This window comes from Choloepus didactylus, chromosome 2, assembly GCF_015220235.1.
Source record: "Choloepus didactylus isolate mChoDid1 chromosome 2, mChoDid1.pri, whole genome shotgun sequence".
NCBI lineage: Eukaryota > Metazoa > Chordata > Mammalia > Pilosa > Megalonychidae > Choloepus > Choloepus didactylus.
The window spans coordinates 93,556,490-93,577,723 of NC_051308.1; the positions used below are offsets into that span (position 1 = coordinate 93,556,490).

Genomic DNA, 21,234 nt, shown 5'->3' on the forward strand with positions numbered 1-21,234 from the left:
AGCGCTGTCCCCCCAGGGCAGTTCTGGGCTGCAGGGCTGTGTAGGGGCATTCCAAGTCTGCTGAAAGGATGGCTGAATGGTGCATGTTAATTTCCCCCTTTTCACACAGCTCCACCTTCCAACTCTGGGACAATTAGCTGAGGGTGTGGGAAAGGCTAATGTCCATGCCCGATTTTGTGGTGTGTGCATGTGTTGTTGGAAACACTTCACATCACACTGGTTGTTTGGGGCAGCTCTGGGCTGTGGAGCTGGCACCGGGCAGGAGTGTTCCCTGCCCACCAGGAAGATGGATGTAAGGGGACACCCCCCTTTTCTTGGGAAGTTGTGGTGTTTAGCAAATTTTCTCAGTCACTGGACTTATTTCTCTGTGTCTCAGAGCTCTCTCATCTCTGCTGTTGTCTTGGCCAAAATTGCTAGTGTTTGAGGCTTTCTGTGATGAGCTTTTTAGAGTAATTGTCTTAGAAAAAAGAGAAAAAGATTAAAAAAAAAAAAAGGAAGGGCCCTCCTTGCAGATCTAATGGGCTTTTGAAATGCTAAGAGACAAGGAGATTAGGGCCATTAAGGAACAGTCAAGGGAGCAGAGAAACTGGCTCTTCAGACAAAGAAACTTACCATCCGGATTTGCATATGAGCCTGACTCTGCCTGAGCCCTGCCATTCCCCATTCTATGTTCACAAGAACTCCAAAAAATCTCTGTTTTTATTTTGGATTTTCCTTGCTGTTTTTGCTATCCCTATCTCCTCTCCACTGGGCTGACTGCTCCCGGATTCTCCAGTGTCTGGTCTCAGTCTATCTGTGTTTAGAGTTTGGATCAGTAGAATGAGTTTCCAGTAAGAGCCGCAACTGCAGTTCTCCCTCCTCATTCCCAGCACTGATGGCCCCTCCTCCCATGGGACTGAGCCTGGCAGGGAGGGCCATGGGTCCCCTGGCTGCAAAAACTTACAGATTTCATTGATCTCAACAGTTCCATGTGTTCATGAGTGTTGTAGGAAGTATGCCCAAAGTCAAATTGCTCTGCGGTGTCCAGTCCATGCAGTTCCTGGCTTTCTACCTACTGCCCTGGAGGAGTAACTAAAACCTACACCTCATCACTCTGCCATCTTGCCCTTCCTCTCTCTCTTTATCTTTATATTTGATCATTTGATTATGATATATCTTTGCATGAGTCTCTTTGGGTTTAACTGCACGGAGCTCATTGAGCTTCTTGGATTTGTACAATAATGTCATTCAATAAATTTGGGAGGTTTCCAGTCACTTTTTCTTCAAATATTCTTTCTTCCCCTTTCTTTCTTTGTTCTCCTTCTGGGACTCCTACAATGCATATATCAGTACACTTGATGGCGTCCCACAGGTCCCTAAGGCTCTTTTCACTTTTCTTCATTCTGAATAATTTCAATTGCCCAATATTCAAGTTCACTGATTCTTTCTTCTGCAAGCTCCAATCTTATTGAATTCCTCTAGGGAATTTTTTTATTTCTTCTAAGCGGTCTAAAAGTCTATTTGGTTTCTTTTCATGACTTTTATCTCTTTATTGATAATCCCTTTGTGTTCATCAGTCATTTTCCTGGTGTTGTTTAGTTCTTTGTCCAGGTTTTCCTTTAGCTCTTTGAGCATGTTTAAGGCTCTTTTTTTTTTTTTTTTTGGGGGGGGGGGCTAGTTTGAACAAAGTCAGGTCCTTCTCATCAATGGCTTCTTGTACTTTATTCTGCTTTCTTTTTGTTTTTTCCTTTTTTTTTTTTCTGTAAGTTTTGTAATCTTATGTTGCAACCTGGACATTTTGATATTTTAATGTTTCATTCTCTGGAAGTTATGCACTGACTAATCTATTCTTTACACATGTATCCAGTTACTGTGATGACAGTAATTTCCTTGAATATCAGACACTAACAAAAATTTTTTAAAGAAAAAGAAAACACTTTTCCCATCATTGAAGATTGGCTTGCACAAGTGCTTTCCTTCAGAGCCTAGCATTCCCAACAATGCTAGAGAACAGCATGAGGCAAAAGAGCAGGGTGCTCTCCAGCCTTTCTGTGCATGTCCTGGGCATGCACACATGGCCCTACATATTCCCCTGTTTACACATATTTTAATGTCCCCTTTTGCTTAAGAAACAGCATTTTCTCACAATCCTAGGCATCACATGGTACATCCACCAGCCAGCAGTTGTTTGTCCCAGGCAGCCTTAATTTGACTTTTCTCCTACAGCATTCTGTAGGGAAGCTATGTGAGCCCCTGCAACATGCAGGGCAAATTCTGGGATGGTGAGGCTGCAATGCATGTCCTGGCTCAGTCCTTCAAATTGCCACCACACAGATTGGCACAGGCACACATGTACCCAGCATATACATAAAGTTACTCTGCTCCTACTGGAACTGGGACCATGAACCTGCACTGGAAGTGTGGACTGGCTGCACACCAAACTGTTGAGGGAATTGGGCATGGGTCAGCAAGGGTGTCACAAGATCCTGCCATTTTTTAATCCCCTTTTTCTTGATTCAGCTCTTGTCCTGTTACTGTAACCCTTTAGCTATTTCCTGGAGGTTTGAGAAAGATGGTTCTGCAAGTTTTTCTTTGCTGTTTAAAGCTGCTATAGGGGGATGAAGCCCTGGAATATCTCACTCTGCCATCCTTACCCCACCACCTTGCAAGGCTACAATCTAAAGGACACAAGATGCCACAGAACTGTGTATTATATACTCAAATGCTTTAATGTGGAGGAATACTTTCTCCTAGTCATTGATAGCTTTAAGCCTATGAGTTACAACAGGAATCTTGAAATACTAGTGGTTAGGAAGGAAGGAAGGGAACAAAGGAAGGAAAGAGGGGAGGGAGGGAGGGAGGGAGGGATAGGAGGAATAGAGGGAAGTAGGAAGAGGAAAGAGGGAAGGAAGGGGAAGGAGATGTGTTAGGTTGGGCTAAGAGAGCTTCAGTAACAAATAAACTTTATTATATAACGGCCCAACAGAATAGAACTTTATTTCTCTGTCGTATTACACTCTGGGATGGTTCCAGATAAATGAGGACTGCAGCTAGGCTTTACGCAGGGTGAATGCTGCTTTATTGTCTTTAAAATGTGACTCCTACTGTTGATTGGAGGTTGTCCTCTCAGGCAGCTAGAAGGAAGAAGGAGTAAAGAAGTATGCAAAAGGAAGATATTTTTACAAGCCAGAATTTAAATTGTTAAGCACCACTGCTCATAGTCCATTGACTAGAAATTAGGCACGTGACTTCATGTAACAGCAAGACTTGCAAGAAATGAAATCTACCTGTGTCTCCAGAAAGAATAGTAAATGGATTTTGATGAAATGCTAGCACTCTCTCACACAGGGAAGAATAAGGGAGTTGATGTGGCTTTAATTGAAGTATTTACAGCAAATATTTCCTGAAATTAGTTGGAAGAAATTGTTATGAGTTGAGCTAGAAAACAATCCAGTTAAAAATTATTTCCCTCTTCTTCCTTGCTCTGGTGGACCTGGGCTATTTTTGTCCTCCTTCATTCTTTGGGTAGCAACATATTCCCACACGGTTTTAATGTAGATGCCCCTGGCAAAAGAGAATAAGGCCTTGCCTTAGCCTGCATCCCCCAAAATGCAGTCTAGCGTAGGGGCTGACATGCAGATAATTTATTTTGAAAATTATCCTAGGGAGCAGGAATGAAAGGCTGAGGGCATGGAATAGGTAAAAAGTGAAAGCCAACACAAGGGTGCATTATCAGGTGTTCACCACCAGTCTGGTGACTGATACGCAATAATTGTCTACCTCTAAATGAAAGTGGGGAGCATGTATCCATTGGCTCAACTGAGATTCTGTAAGCAAAATTCCATAAGATTCTGTGGAATTCCTGGGGAATGGTCATTGCAATAGTGATGTAGCAGGAGGTGGGGATAAGAGAATTTGGACTGGCACTCAAGTGATATCTGATACAGGCAGGTAACCCAGGTCTGGCTACTCAGAATGCCTCCACCTCCAGGGCACAGTGATTGTTTTATTGGTATGCACAAACAAAGCCAGACCAATAGACTCCTCTCTCAGGAGTGTTATAACAGGGACTTGTTTCTCAGATCTTTCTTCCCGAAGGTGAATGAATGTAAATCTGCCTTCTACCAGTAACCACTTTCCCTACTACATGGAATAAACTTGCCTGCAGAGGTGAGATATAGCATTCTGGTGATGTCAAGTCTCAGATCCAGTACCTGAGTTCTCAGAGGTACCTAATTCTCATAGCTCTTCCTTCCATTCTGTGACCTACCCTTCCCTCTATAAAATAAATCCCCTAATTAAACCATATTAATGTAATTTCAGTTGGGTTCCTGCCACTTGTAACTGAAATGACATACCTGACAATATAGGAATGGTGTGATGGTTAGGTTCATGTGTCAACTTGTCCAGGTGATGGTACCCAGCTGTCTGGTCAAGCAAGCACTGGACTAACCACTGCTGTGAGGACATTTGTGGCTGGTTAATAAACCAACAGGCTGCCTTATTAAATCATCAGTCAATTGGCTTGCAGCTGTGACTGATGACATCAGTGAAGGGCACGTCTTCCACAATAAGAGAATGCAGTCAGCTGGATTTAATCCAATCGGTTGAAGACTTTTAAGCGAGACAGAGGACCTTCACTTCTTCTTTGGCTGACCAGTGAAGTGTTTCCTGAAGAGTTTTTTGGAGTTGCCAGTTTGCTGCCTACCCTATGGAATTTGGACTCGTGCATACCCACAGTTGTGTGAGACATTTTTATAAATCTTATATTTATAGATATCTCTTGTTGATTCTGTTTTGCTAGAGAACCCTAACTAGTACAAACTGATAGGTAAAAGTGAGGTGTTGCTAATTATAGGTCTTAAATTCTAGAACTAGATGACTTCAAGGTAGTTTGAGGACCAGGGAGGAACACAACCCAAGGCCAGCTCTCTAAGACTCCTGAGGGCAGTCAAAAAGCTTGAAACACAGAAGAAAATATTGGGGCTTAAGAAGAGCTAGAGAAATGACTGAAAGTCTTCTTTCTCAGCTCCTTCCCAAACCTCTCCAGCTGTCCCTCTCTCTACAGGCTTGATATGATGTAATAAATCCCCTTCTTCTGTAAACCACAGTCTGCTGGGATGCTGCCTGATGATAGGGGACGGATTATTTGCCTTACCACCCAAAATTCTTGTGTCTTCCTGCCCCAAGGCAGAAGACAAGAAACAAGCTTTAGACTGATGTTCTGGGGATAAGCAGAGTTCAAAGTCCTGTCACTAAGAAGAAAATGGAGGGAAGACTGGAGTGGGTTTAGAGTCAAGAATTTTGACTCAACAAGATTTCCGGAATTGGTTATTAGTAATAAAATCTCTGGAAATTGAATCAAAAGGCAGCCAAATCAGGTCTTAAAGGAGATGAATGTTGCTCATCAACTGCAGTGCTAGAATAGTGCAGCAAGCAAGAGTGCCTTGGGTTCAATGGTCAAAGGGGCTCTGACCAATAAACAGAAGTGAGGACAGTCACATCAACTGGCCAAGGAACTCTCTGATGTCATGTACTATAGACATATGACTACTATATATAATTTCCCCTTCTCTCTTCCCTAAATGGGAATTTTTATGATTGTTAGTCTTTCTTCTCCACCCCTAATAAAGATAGTTAAAACAACAATTTAGCTATAGATTGCAGGGTCATGAGAAGCCACATATAGATCTGATTGAAAATACATGTTCCTCAAAGTTCCTGGATAAGTGTGTTAGGGAGTGAGTGAAAATGTTTGAATATTTTGTTAAGCAGAGACATTTTTGGAACTGTGTGAATGAGAAGAAGGTGGTGTGTGTTTGCTGGGGCGCCAAGCATGGAATGCATTGGACCTGTGTTGATTTTCTCAGTCTATTATCCGTTCCCCTCCTTGTGGGAGGCTGCTCCTGCTCCACAACCAGTTCCAGGTGGTACTAGTGGAACTTCAGTCAGAGTATCCCACATGGAGGAGTCTGGCTGATTAGAGGATCCCATACCCCTGACCACAGTGACTGATTCAGGGATGGTCATGTATCTTCCCCTGGATCCTTCTTCTTGCATCTTCCAAGAATGTAGATCTAAACTGCCACTAGCCAAGTTTTCTCTCTGCTCAAAGGCTGTTCAGTTGAAAAGATTGAAGATAAGCAGGGAAAATAAGAGACAGAAGGCAGATTAAAAAAAGAAATCCTGGAATGTTGAGGACTAGTCGAATTCAGCACCCAGGGTAAGAGTACAAATGAAGGACCACATATGCCTATCTATGTATTTATAGTATAAATCAACCTAGCAAACAAATTATGTTCTACCATCCTATCTTAATAAATAGACCTTCATAATGATCTGAAAGCCAAGTTTAAATTCATACTGTTCGGGGCTCCTTCCCAGAACATGGCAGTGTGGCAAGAGTCAGACCCTAATCCTTAGCCTGTGGCCTGCCTCACTTCTCTTCTGACCCCAGCCCCATCGTGCACCAAAAGTGGACATGAGTGTTCCTCTTTGACAACTGCAGCATGCATTTCCCAGGTACATCTGCACCCCTCCAAGTCCCACAGATAGTGGCCCCTTGACCACCCTTCAATTGTATGAATCGGAGGAAGAGATCTTTGCAGGCCCCAAAAGAGGCCTTAGGATGATTTGGACAGGAATTCTAAATCCAAAGTACCTGCTGTGTGGTCTAGAACATGGGGTGCAGGCTTCAAGTGGGCACATCCTCTTGGGCCCACAGACTCTTTGTCCAGGAAAGGAACACAGTCAGACGAGTATTTGTGGGGCCCAGAGCAAAGTGTGTGGGCCTTACCTGGTCTAAACAGATGGGATTCCAGGAGCTGCCCTGGCCCAGGGAGCAATTCTTAGGATTCAGTAAATTATCCCAGTGGCCTTCAAATAAATCCCCTTATAATTTTAACTTGTTTGATAAGTTTATGCTATCTGAAACTAAAAGAATTCTCATTGATAAGCCTACGCCAAAAGTCTCAAGTAAGTGGTCAAAAGCCACTGCTTCCATTTTTTTAAAGCACCGATTCCTACCATAACTTACCAAAATTAATCTTCTTTCTCCAGCACTCTAGTAAACTGCACTCTTGAAAGTCATTAATCCAATGGCTTTTCCTCCATCTCCAATTGACTGGTCTACTGGACAGAATTGGAGTACATTAAACATTCCCTTCTCTTTGAAAACCTTTCTTTTCTTCACTTCTTAACTTGTTCATTATCAAGTTTGATTCTCCTCCTACTTCTCAAATAACTATTGCCTCCAGTAGCTCTCTCTCCAACTGCAGATGTTTTTCAAAGTCCAATCTTCATTCTTGGGCTGAAACTACTTTCAAAAGCCATTTTTATCAAAACAACTATTTTGAGTCACAATAACACTCTCTCATCTTAAAGAACCCATTCATTCTTACACCTTAAGTTGTCACCTCCTTAAATCTTGATTCCAAATGTAAATCTCCATCCTTGATCTTGGTACCAAGTCCTATTTACATGTCTTTATTTACTGGGTGCTTATATTTGAGTTTTCAAATTCAATAATAAATCTAAAACTGAAATGATCTTCTCCTGAAACTAGGTCTCTTCCCTTTTTGTCAGTTTTTGTTTGTTTTGTCAGTGATTCATTTTCCTAGTCCCCAGGTCTGAAAACAGTGCCATCTTTGACTCTGTTTTGTTTTTCTTTTAAGTCCTATTGATTCTTCCCTTGCAAGATTCCTATTCATCCTTTTTCTTTTGTTCCCCTTGCAACAATCTCTATCTGACCTTCTGCCTCCAGCCCTGTCTTGCTCTAGTTTATATTTATTCTTTTACTAGAATGATCCTGCTAAAGTAGCACTTTTTGCATGGCACTTTTATTTGTTTCTTCTTAAAAATCTTCATTGGATCTCTGTGGCCTGAGTATAAGTCCAGATTCCTTTGTCTGACGCTCAGACCCTACAAGAAGTCTTACCTTGAATCTCCAATTTTTCTTCCACTCTACTTAAAAATAAATTCCATCCCATTCAGACCCATCTCCCCATGGTTCCCTGAACACATATTCCTCATTCCTGTATTCCTGGTTTCATCCCTTCTTCTCCACCTCACCCCTCCTCTCCCCCATTTGAAAGACCATCCACCTCCTTGGCCCCTGTTCAAATTCTTGCTGATGAAACTCAAGCTCCAGCTCCTCCATGAAACCGTTTTTCCACTCCAGGTCACAGTGCTTCTTTTCCTTTCCTGGACTCCTTCTACCTGCTCTATTTGTCTGACACTTATTAATTCATTTGTTGAACTGTTCCATAAATTAGTTCCTGCTAACCTTGCTTTCAAATCAAATTAAATTGGATGAGACAGAACCTGTTGGGGATTGAATCATGTACCCCACAAAAGATGTAATCTTAACCCAGGTTCCAATGGGGGTGAACCCATTTATAAACAGGACACTTGGAAGATGTTATTATTAGTTAAGGTGTGGTCGAATCGCATCTGGGTAGGTCTTAATCAGTATTACTGGAGGCTTTATAAAGAGAGGGAATTCACATGCAGTCAGAGAAGCCAGAGACCAGTACAAACCTGAAGCAGAAGCCAGAGAGGAGAGTGAAATCACCAGGTGATGGAGGACTGCCATCAACTATAGGAAAAAGTATAGCCTTGCTGACAACTTGATTTTGAACTTCTAGACTCCAAACTGTGAACCAATAAATTCTTTATAAGCCAACCCACTATATTTACCATAGCAGCTTTGGCAAACTAAGATGGAATGCATGTCTCACAATTTGTTTTATGTATCACCCCCATTATGTCACTTCCAATGCTATGTACAATGTGCTTATAAATCTTATTTTTACCACTTCTTTATTCTAAAATAAAATGCTGCACTTTATACAAAATTTTTTGCCAAATGATTTCTGGTAGTACAGATACTAAAGGGGTTGGTAAAAAATTCTAAACTCTGTCATAAAATTTCCATTCTGTACTTCTCCATTATACTAATAAAAGCCTCCTCTTTTTCTCACCATTATCTTTGCTTTTAAGGAGCAATAAGTTATTTTCCTTTTTTATAGGAAATATTATCAGACTGTGATAAAAATTCTGTTGCTTATAATACTTTCTTCTCTTCACTCATTTATGAATGTATTCTAAGATCCTAGCAGATCTGTATTTTTGAAGTTCAGAGAAAAGAATCAGCAGACTCAAATGTACAACAAAAGACATAGTCATATCTTTTTTTTATTGAAAAGGAATCATTTCTATTCTAGCGCAAACAATGTATATTTTACATCATAAAGCAAGATATAATTTACATATTACATTTCTTATGAGATCTTTTTTACCCTAAATGTCATTCCCTTTTTTATTCCATCATCTCTTCTGATTTGACTTAACCTGCCAAGTTAAGCATCTTGTTTGGGTAGGGCTTGGGGATGCAGACGGACAGTTGGAGTGTATTCATCGGTTTCTGGGAATGGTGATGGCGAGGAGTACAAATATGCCTCAAACTTTGCCTGAAACCCTCCACTACACCTGGCCTAGGAGCCAGAATTCTACTTCTCTAAGTCACATATAAACAATGTATTTTAAAAATCATTAATGAACAAAACTGAGTGCCTGTACCATGCGTACACTTCTTGATCAAGTGCTTATATAATAGATGCTTGTAGTATTGGTTCACCCTCAGTGGAAGTTCTGTGGCTGACCAGCACTGACTACTCTGTGTATAATATTCCCAGACATTGGGTAAAACTGCCCTCTTTCACTTAGTATTCAGGTTATAGGTTCAGGCTTTTCTGTTCTCCACCGAAAGTGGACATCAGGATGAAAGTTTTAAGTGACTTTGTTCCACATGACCTATCTGTCTTCTCCCTCCTCTAAGATCCTCCATTCTCAAGAAAACCTGTTCATGTACCATGTCTGTTTCCTCCACTATGACCCAAATCATCTTTTAGCTATTCTTCCCAAACCCCAAATCCCAAGTGTTCACCTGTTTCTTGGGTTGCTCTCATTTACAAATCAAAGAATGTTTCCATCTATCAGAATACACTGCTTGCTTGAAACTTGATAATCCTCAGCAGCTAGTAGGACAAAAGAATCAGTCGAGGGACCCTTTAGGAAGCAGGTTTAAAGTGTGTTGCTCAGCCAGCCCACATGAACCATTCAGTAAGAAATGTTTTAATAGTGGGTGAAAAGAAGAGGCAATCAATTGGAGAAAGCAAAATGAATAGGGTTGGCTTCCTTCTTGTTATTTTAAAAAGTGCAGAACCAACATCCGAAATACATTTTCAGATTGTTGGCTGAAAAAAATACCACTCAATCTGATCTGCCAGGGGGAATACCAATGTGCACTGAAAGTTCATCTTAAACCCCAAATTCCTTGCCTGTCAGTCAAAGTACAAAATTGGCATGCTTTGCCAAAATCAGTCTAAAGCTTTTGAATCACTGACAATTAAAATTATTATGACTGCTGGCCAGGATGAGAATATAATAAAATTTGTATTTTGTGCATGTCTTTAATTAATCTTTGGGCAAATGGTGTAATTTTTGAAGGATCTGCAAATATAAATCTATTTCTCATTTTCAGATTAAGGTTATAAGTATGTACAGCAAGGTGGCATTTCCTTGCTAAAAAACAAGGCTTCCAGGTATCATATCATTCTGTTTACATTGTACACTTTTATAGTCCCTTCTTTCCCATGGCAACAAAGTGCTGGACATACAGAGAATACAGGAAAGAAGGAAGGAGAAAATGAATAGACCCTCACAACACCCCTGTGAGGTAGGTAAGTATTGTTAAACCCATTTTACAAACAGGTAAACAGAGGCACCGCATGGTAATGTGGTTTGGTCAAGTCCACTTAGCAAGTTATAAAAGGACAGCTGGGGACAAAGCGAAAGAAAAAAGGAAATTCAGTCCTGGCTTCCAACCTAGACCCTAACTTTATTTCAAATTTTAGAAAATGCAAATAACCCACAATTGCCTTTTAAATACTTGGAATTTAGACAAACCTTTAAGTCTTCCACTTAAATATATGACTTTCATATTCCTGTTGAGTGGAGAAAGGGCAGATGACAAAACGCCTTTTCCTCCTCTCTCTAAGTGTAATTCCCACGATAGGCCAGGTCACCTCATCTTTGTTCCAGAGCTCAGCTCCAAACTCAAGGACATTTTTATAGCCTCAAATAGTTTCAAATTCATTTAAAGCCATAATGTGAAAATGAAACCTGTTTTCAAAGAGCTGCCCTAACAATTGTTCTGTAGCCTTAATGAAAATTTTGTGTATAGAAAGAAAAAAGGCAAGATTCCTAATTAATAAGTCTCGTCACTCTAGTGATAAGGACAGCAGTGATGGCGTGAAATTTGTTCTTTATTGTGTCTGAGAAACTGCAAACTCAAGCTTGCAAGAATATTTTATATATATATATAAAATATATAAATATATACAGTATATATATAAGTGTGCATCTGACTACCTTTTACCCAAGGCACCAAAAAGATGTAGGCAATGCCTTTCACAACTTAGTTTTTATTTTCTTAGAGAAACTTTTCTTCCTCTCTCAAATGAAAAATACTTCTATCAAATAGCCTGTGACAGCAAATCATTCAAAAGCAACAGATATTTTTAATTTATGAGGGCTGATTGTGTGGGTGGGAGTGAGGGGTGGTGGAGATGATATTTTAATCTATAGTTTAGAGCTTAAATCTAGAGCTTAGATCTAGAGTTAAGAGCTTAGAATTAGCCAGACACAAACAATCACATTGGGTCAGACAAGCCCGTGACCAGAGATGTACACATTTTTTTTTTCCCAGTAGCTGAAGCAAAAACCTTATAATGATCAACAGAGATGGAGATAATGAGAAAGGGAATCTTGTCTGGCACAGATTCTTCAGAAAGACTGGCTTTTCAAAAGCTCCTTTCAAAAGAACTGTCAAGAAGAGCAGGGTAAGGCACTGAGGTTCAAATAGGTCAATGAGGAGACTATAGGCACTTATTCTGAGTATATATATGGTTTCTTTGGCTGCTGTAGATTTTTTTAAACCTCATACAATTATGGGAGTAGGTGGGCTGAACCTAACTGAAAAAGCTTGGAGTATATTAAGCAAAGCATGAATGGAAAGAAAATAAAATAAACACACGCAGAAACAAGTGGTGGTAGTATCCCAGAGGGAGGAGGAACATTTGTTAACTAATTTTCATTTTGCTCCTCTCCTGCTTTTCTCTGCCATGGTCCCAATATTTTAGTGCTGTTTTTTTGTTTGTTTGTTTGTTTTGATTTTTTTTTTTCCCCAGCAGATGAAGAAATGTCAGAGCAGGATAGGTGTATTATGGTTTTTGATTTCTTCTTAGGCCTGTTTTATTATTTGTTTTTCCTCAGTTGACTGTCGGCACCTGGTTCCTCTGTAAACTATATTCCTTGGCCTTCAGTCTCAGGTTGGCAATGCTGTTGGCCATGCTGATGCCCTGTGCAGGGCTATTGTTGGCACATGTGGCAGAATAAGTAGCCATGGCGCTGTGGGGACAAAGGAGAGAGCAGGGAGAATAACAGGCATTAGTTTCACAAAGCTGCAAGTCTGTGCCCCACGATGGATGTACTCTCAGGAGAGGGGCAGGAAGGGCCAGAGGGCTGGACTAGATGACTTCTAGGGTCCCTCTCAGCCCCACATTTTCCATTAGACTAAGGCACTTGCAAAAGGACAGCAGTGTTTTGAAGGGCAGTGGAAAATGATGGACGGTTGGGACAGGACGGGCGAGGTATTGGCACTTGTTGGATACAGTGAGTAATGATTTATTTCTGGGGTGAGAGAAGAAAGTTGCTTATATTGAATAGCAGGTGTTTCATCAGCTGACCAACTAAAACAGTATTCAATTTCTCTTCCTGCCTATGTTGCCAGCCTGTGGGAGCAATGAGGAAGAGAAACGGCATCTGAAAATAAGCGAAAAGGAATTTTGCCTTCCTCACTCTTACTCATCATTTCTAGATAGTTGACCTTAATTCTAATACATTTGAGATGAACAGTAAACACCATATTAAATAGTGTGGTGGGGGAATCAGCTAAACAACCCAAGATAACTCATCTAACATTCTTGATTCAATTGGTTGATGGGACCAAGCATTGCTGAATCAAGACACTCTCATCCCCATGATCCTGACTATGTAACCGCTTTTCAAAAGTAGCGATGGAGCTCACATTGATATTTGGAGCAAATATTTTGGAATTTTTTTAATCTCTTGAACTGTCAAAGACTCCAGTGTCAGGACTCCTGACCTCAGAGGTAATTGTTTCTCACTGTCCTTAAGGTTTAGAAAACCCTGAAGTTGTTTTTTACTGTCAGAGATTGTAATTAAGACCTAGGAACACCACTGGGCAGAAATTTGTAATTGGTGGTTGTCTGTTAATTGCATCCATGCATTTCTTTTAAAGGAAAAAGAAATGCTTCTTTAGACCTGGATGCAAATTATCCAATACTTTACACAAAACGTTTAAAAGGGGATTCATTTTAATTAAATGAAAATGTTTCTAATTATTTCTAAGCTTAGCAAAATCCCTTTCAACTGCAGGGCCAGAATGAGGTACACTTATAAATGGAATGACATGTGCTTTTCTGTTGTCTGCATTCCAGTGGAATTTTGTCAGCCACACAGGAGTTTGTGGTTCTGGGGATCAAGTGACAAGACCAGAAAGAGAGAAAATTAAAGCTACTCTACAAATAGAACACATCGTTAATACTCATTTGGAACAACACATAATCAAGACTCTCCGTCAAGATTCAAGTTCGAACTCACAATAGCCTATTTCAGCTCAGTTAACCAGCAATCAAACCAAGAAAATTAGTTTAAAGAAATGTAATTAGTCCCAGACCACTAGGTCTTTCAGAAATACACATCTCTAATTCAGAATCTTTGTAACTCTGGCATATGCGTGTGTGAGGTGTGTGTGTGAGGGTGGGTGGGGGGTGCTGTGTGTGTGTATGTGTGTGTGAGATGAGGCAAGGAAGAAGACTCTGAAGGGTTACAGAAGAATCTTACTTTCTCCTACTTCGTGTCTTCCTGCTTCACTCTTGCTCATCATTTCTGGATAGATGATCTTAACTCTCTATACAAGGTTAGTTTCTCCTATCACACCCTGTACTTTTCCTTTTAGCACTTGTTTAAATTCTAATTAACAGTTTGTTTAATATCAATCAATCTCCTCACTCTAAGTCTTGTACCTCAGAGACCACATCTGCCTTGTTCATTTCTGTCCTCAGGCAGTGGTAACACCATACCTGGCACATATTTGGTGTTCCATAAAGAGCTGAATGAAGAAACAAATAAGTGAAAATATATGGGTATAGTATAATTGAACTGATTCCTGCTCAGTTTCATTGACCACCATCATCCTATTATGAACAATGATTTCTAAAATATTTACCAATATGCTTGTATTCTGTATTTAGGAACTAGTCCTTACTGATAATTTTGCTATCTTAATAGAAAGAGCAAAACCAGGAGGGACATGATAAAAGCAGGGGTTGAAGACTGCACATTCTTAGATCTGTCAAAAACATCCTTTATCAATTAAAGATGAACAAATATTAGCACAGGTTAGACCGGTAGAAGGGACTATCATTTCTACAACTGTCTCCTAATGGACAGAGGCAAAAGAAGAGCCCAGTGAAGGAAGGTTCCAATTAGGAGTGAGATAAATTACTAGAACAACCAATTAAAATGGATTAAGTTTTTTTACAATGTACCAGGAAATGTCATTTATTTTCAAAACATATATATATGTATAAAATTTGATTCCTATATGAACTACATGCTTTTAGACCCTACCAAGAATGTATGCAAACTCATAAGGTCTATACTCAAGAAATTCCTAGGATATACCAAGGACCCAAAGAGCTAGGTAGCTAAGAAAAGAGAAAACTGGATTTGGGAAATGTATGTAAGACATTGATTATTATGAAATCAACTGAACTAGACTTTCTCAACCAGGTTTCTGTGAGAATATTAATCCTCAAAGATGGTACTTAGTTAATACCATACTAAATACATAGGAGAGAAGATGATAGGTGTTGAAAATAAAATTGAATGGCTCTGAAAAGAGAAGACTAAAAATTAATGCAAGAGCAAAAAGAGGAAAATTCTCTGGTGGTAAATTGTGGATTGTCATGGAGTATTTTGATTTTATGTATTTGGTCCAATTTTCTGAAGGATATGTTTTCTACCCTTTGAGATTCTGTCCAAGCAAAGCCCTACTCCATAGGAACTCTCTCTTTGACCATAAAGGCTATGGTTATTCCCTGAGTAGGCAAAGGGAATTGGAAATTTGGGGGATCATTTTAGTTTGCTGAAAATGCTGTTGCTGTTTGTTCAAAATGCTAGAGTAGTGCTTTCAATGTTATCTATTATATAACCATTTTTGATGTAGTTACTTTAAAGTCTACTAACTTTATCATCTGATATTTTAGTCTGAGAACTTAATGTGTTAACATGTTTCTTGTAAATCCTTAAATTCTCTTCAGGCCAGACAGTAGTCTCCCAAAGGAGATGAATGTTGTTCCATGTTCTATCTCAAAGCCAAATTAGTGGAAATTAGGATTAGATTCTGAGCAAGATGCTGGATTTTCACCAGGACATTTCCGCTTAAAGGGCAGCCTGGCATTTCCAGAGCAGAGAGCAGCGCCTTGGAAACAGCCAGTTGCTGTTTTAAGGACACCATTCTATTAATGAGCTGTGACAATGCCTTGTAGGTAGCATTCAAGTTAGTGCAGTGTGAGGATAACAAAGCAATTGATATTAGTTAATGAACTTTGTAATCCCCTAGGAGTTAGATAAGTGATAACATTTCCACTTGATGAATGTTTAGAAAATCAAAAATTGATCTTACTTATTCCAGCATTCCATGACCCTAAGAAGTAGAATAAAAGAACAGAAGCAGCCTTAACTCACAGATTCTTAACAAAAGTTTAGACTACATGACAATGCAAGTACAGACTCCAGTGATATTTTGTGCACATGCTAAAGAATTACAAGAGTCTGTTTTCCCTCCAGCAGACTCTCAATTTGTGGTAAAAGTGCCACACAGGCAACCAGTGGGCAGTCCTTTGGTATACCAACAACAATCAAGACTCGTCACAGGTCAGAAGACAGAATTAATGACAGGGTAGTCTAAGAGTCACTTAGTTGAGCTTTAAAAAAGGCATTAGAACTAAGATGGAGAGGACGTACTTCCTCAAGTCACAACAGATGCAAGAGAACCTTGGGTGGCTGCCAAAATGAACGACTGTTCATGACCACCTGTTTTCCATGTCATCATGACTTCTAAAGTTCTGTTTCAGGAAAAAGAAAAGACTTTTCTAACAAGCAGAAACTGGTGAGGGCTGTTAACTATGTTTTCAACCAATTTTATAGGGTCATTCAAACCACGTAAAATGACCACTCCTTCCTGTACAGGATTACAGGTCCTGGAATAAAAAGGTAAGATCAATGCTAAGTGATTTGTGTAGATTAAACACATGATAACAACCAAGAGTCTGCTTAACAACACTCAGAGATCCTGCCCATCACTCCCCTCTGTCTTGCCTTCTGGAGTGAGAACCACCTATTTCTCTAAGCATTGTGCTTAAAGAACAATGACGTGAGCTGATTCCTCAGACTGGGTTTGTAAGGTTCTGGCTAAAACACTTTTTTAACTCTCTTGTTTTTAAGATTGTGGAGGTCTTTGTGTCTGGGACCGAAAAGCTTATTGCTGAATAAAGTGCATTGAGAAATTAGAAATGAAAAAGAAATACTTTTATCCCATCTATTGATTCAGCAGAGCTGTACTGGGACTTGCACACAGCTGACACGTTTAAGTAAGCTTGAAATTTTTCCATCTCCATATTTGGAGATTTCTAGCAGATGCAGTCAGCCATTGACAGCATATGTTAACCACTATTGGTGTTAGAGTTCTAACTGTTTCCATTGGGGACAAATCCATTTTCATCATTTCAATCTAGTCTAAAAGTAGAAGTTTTAGGTTGTCATGAGGAAGAATGTGTTAAAATGATTGCCAAACACCAAGAAGTATGGAAAATATTATACAAGGTGTGATTTTTAAGCCAGGAACTTCTGGATATCTGCCCCTTTGCTTTCTAATCACCCATAGTATAAATCCTACTAATCATGAGACAGTTGAGGATAGCTTGAAGAAAAATAATATCTGACTCAATTTTCAACTCTAACTTTGTTTTTTCTTTGACCCGTTTGGACAAATGATGACGGCTGTTGAAAATTTCACCCCAAAGACAAATCTGTCAGCCTAAGAGGTTTAGGAGTCTTTCTGAGCTCTAAGAACTTCATCAGCTTAGGATTTTTTCAAAGGCTATGTGAGTTTGCAGTTCTTTACGTTTTCACAACTCTGACCGTGATGCGTGGAAATTGGAGATCATTTCTTTGGCTTGCCCTCTTAGCAGTGCAAGAACAACGGAGGTATGCTTGTTTCATCTAAGAAGACACAATATCAATTTCCTTGGGAAGTTTACTTTCAAAAGAGAGATCCCATAAATCCTTTTGGAAGTGATCTTTTGTGATTGAAATAATCATTTTTAACTTCCGTTTTTAAAATTCAGAAGTCCGTTTTTTAGATATATATTTAGCCCTTAAACCGGACACATTTGGACCACATTTCATTTGTAAGTATGCATAAATGATTTTTCCGCTGTTTTTTAACTTTTCTTTATAGAACTTTTAAAATATGTAAAGCATCATGCATTTTTCTATTGTCTCAAGGGTTTTGGTATTTCTTTTTTAAAATACACATTGCTTACCTCGAGGTTCCAAAGAGCCCTGTAAGATATATAAAAGGGAAACTATTGCTAGCTCAATTTCAATACTAAGGCCACATAAAATATCGATGAACCAACTGTTCTGAGTGCAGCAGGAGCCAGGACAAGAACATAATTCTGCCAACCCCAGCTCCATGCCCTACAGTCATCTAAAGTCTGGTTCCCAAAGTTTGTACATTAGGGCAACAGCATCAGCATCACCTGGGAGCAATTGAGATGCAGAATCCCAGGCCCCACCCCAGACCTGCTGAATCAGTCTGCATTCTAACAAGACCCCACGTGCGCACTCATGAACAGTAATCTCTGAGGGGCACTGCTCTAGACTGTCAGACACTGCAGCTCTGGTTTCCAATAGTATTCCCCACTCAGACCTGACCACTTACATTTCTAGGTCTGCAGACCCCACTTCTTGAACACACTTACCTCCCACTTAAACCCTACCCCCAGCAGCCACCCTCTTCCCCCTCTGACATGTTACCTTTTCAGTGTCTTCCGTTAGAATCCGTTATGAAGCCCCTCGTGTAAACAACATCTTGGGAGGGACGAGGATCTATTTTTGAAAGTGTGAAAGGGAGAAATGAGCCAAATGCGTTCAGCAGATGTCAGGCAGCACTGTGACCACGATCAAATGAGGGAAGGAGAAGGATGGGGAAGGGAAACTGTGGACAAGGATAGTTGGTCTGTCTTTTATTTGTTGTTAGTTTTAGGTTCTGTGTGTGTGTGTGTGTGTGTGTGTGTGTGTGTGTGTGTGTGTGTGTGTGTGTTTTAACCCCAGCCCCCTTATCGGGAAATGGCATTCCACACCAACACTACAAAGCTACGCCATTCTCTGTCTACCTCTCACAGGAAAGGATGTCTCTGGAGAAAGGTTTCTTGGCTATTTCATCTCCGATAACTGTCAAGAAGCCCAAGACTTAATCACTGCTACCCAAGAGGCAAAACACTGAAAGAATTGTTATTAAGAAAATCTTAATAACTCTACTGCCTGTGTGTGTTTTTCTCCCCACAAATTGCCTAAGAAAAATAGTTCTGAGCTCAGCAGTGGGAGTCTGAGCCAAGAACAAGCTTCTTTCCCCTGGCCTAGGGTAGATAAAGGAGACACCTGCCAGGACAGTAGTGTCTGTGTTTGAGATTGCTTTGCTCTCTCTGGTGGCTCAGTTACCTACCTGACCTCATAACCTCGAACATGCTCAAGAGAATGAATCAGGTCAGATGTGCTATAAATAGAGTGAACCATATGTCCCAGCTTGACAGGGACAATCCCAGTTTATGCCTATTGTCCTCCTGCAGTTATTAATAGCACTCCCCTTTCACTCTCAATCTGCCCCAGTCTGGACAAAAAAATTGTACAGCTACTCCAGATATAAACGACAACCCAGAAAAAAATATGTTGGCTATTTCCCACCCCTTGATTCTGACAATATGTAAACACTTGCTTTTGAGCCTTGGTTTCCTGCTTTCTTCTTCAAGGGGAGAGCTCTGGAAGTTAGAAAACCATCCTTCCTGGCAGAGCTGCCTGCTCTCTATCCCAGGATTATATGACCAAGCCACATCAACCATCACCATGAGATGTTCATACACCCCAGAACATGGCCTCAACTGTGTCACTGATAGGAGAACAGTTCCTAAATCAAAGGGGGATGCTTAGATGGTTTTCCAGCTTTATACACTTTACTACTTTCAATATACTGTCAGGTTTGATTTTAATGAAAATATGGTCATGTGTCCTCATATGTTGGACAGAAACAGGGATCACGAGAACTGATTCTAATTTTGCTTGCTACGGACATAAATTTGGGCAAGTGGTCAGTTTCCTCTTCTTTGGAACTGGAGCAGGGACAGAGCTACCACACAGGTGTGTTTTAAGGATTAACCAAGAGAAATGCCTTTTAATGAATGTCACATGTGAGATAGCTGACTTGACATAATGCCACCAACAGGAATAGCAAGTTAATTTCCCAAAACACACAAAAGAGCTAACATTTCCTTTGCTTTTCATCACTTGTTTTTCTTTCATATATCCTTAACAATACTTCTGTTTCCTTCCAAGCTACAAAATGTGAATGAAATGATAACGTATTTTTGTTCCAAACATAGCAGAAAAATCTCCAAGTAAAAATAGCTTTATGCTACTTTTAGAAATTAACCAAAAATATAAACACTTCAGTCAAACAAAACATTATGACTGATTAAATTACTGCTTTAAACCATCACTTCTCTACTTATACTATCTGGAGAGTAATTTATACTTCATAGAGAATATGAACAATCAGATTCTATGTTCCTGTTTTAATTAATTTTTGCAAACTTTTGATCTAAGAGAGAAAGTATATAAAAGTATATCATGAAATGGGTAAAAAGTACTAGGTTATATGATTTCACGTGAAAAGAGCAGTATACAAAATAATATGTACTCTAAGGCTACACTTAAATAAAATATTGAACCCTAACAGCAAAAATGAACAAAATGGTTATGTCAGAATGGAGGAATTATGGGTGCTTTTTAAATGTATCTAGTATGTCTATGTAATATTCTCAGTTAAAATGGAATATCTCCAAAAAAGGCACATTTAAAATGCTGCGTTAATAATTTCAGTTCACTGCTCATACACAAAATACAGACGATGCAGACACTGGGCTTGTATGTCTGCTGAGTCCAGTGGATCTAATCCAATATTAGTTTGGAACTGCAGGGGGTTCCATCCCCACACATGCAGAGCCACCCTCAGCAGCTCACTGGAAGGCCACATGACAGTCATGTTGATTGTTTATAGCTGGCGTGAAAAGTTCCAAACTAGCACCCAGGCAGAAAAAGGAGCGATAGTTCGTGGTTATAACCAAATTCAAACCAGAGACCTTGAAGCATCAGGCCTTGAACCACACACGTTCCCAATTCAATTAACAGGTCTGTCAACTATTAATATTTATCATAGAAATAAAGCAGCGTTCCTCGTATTTAAAATATTTAAGACTAAGTTATTTCAGAATGGTCTTCAAAATGTTTTTATCGTAAACCCTACGGGAGAGGAGCCTAAATTTTAAAGCTCTCAAAATCAGCAAGGCATACCATGTTTTGAGCAACAGGGTCTCTATGTACTAAGACCAAAGTAATTCAGGCAAATTTCCAGAGGGTGAAGGGATATTAAAGAAATTTCCAAAGGCATTTAGGGCGTTTCTTCCAAGGGACTGATTTGGAACACAACTATCATTTGGGGAAGTCTTTTGCTTTGAATAGTGATCAGCCTTTGAAATTTGCATTTCACAAATGTGGCATTTCACGTCATAAGCTCAGCTTCAACTGGGAGACAATCTCCTATAATTAGTCTAAAACCACTTCTTAAACCAATAATTAACTTTGACAATAAAAAGGTAAATGAAAGCATAGTCAATGAATTTGTGACTACTTCCTACACTGAAATCATCCAGGAAGGATCTTTAGCTGTGATCTGGTTTCTAAGACTCCTCAGGTTTAAGTTCAAAG

At 39.7% G+C, this 21,234-nt stretch overlaps 1 protein-coding gene across 2 annotated transcripts in view; it reads right to left on the reverse strand.

Annotated features, from left to right (window-relative positions):
* Nucleotides 1–11,927: 11,927 nt before the first annotated feature.
* The window catches only part of PRRX1 (paired related homeobox 1), a 68,265-nt gene continuing 58,958 nt past the window's right edge, over nt 11,928–21,234 (reverse strand). Inside the window, exons 4-5 of one of the 2 annotated variants that reach the window (XM_037825371.1) lie at nt 18,232–18,303; nt 12,316–12,450 (exon numbers count right to left, since the gene is read on the reverse strand). In XM_037825371.1, coding sequence (XP_037681299.1) covers nt 18,249–18,303 — 55 coding nt within the window. In that variant the 3' untranslated portion in view covers nt 12,316–12,450; nt 18,232–18,248. Of the gene's footprint in view, nt 12,451–18,231; nt 18,304–21,234 lie in introns of both variants that reach the window. The other variant, XM_037825370.1, reaches the window with a different exon arrangement.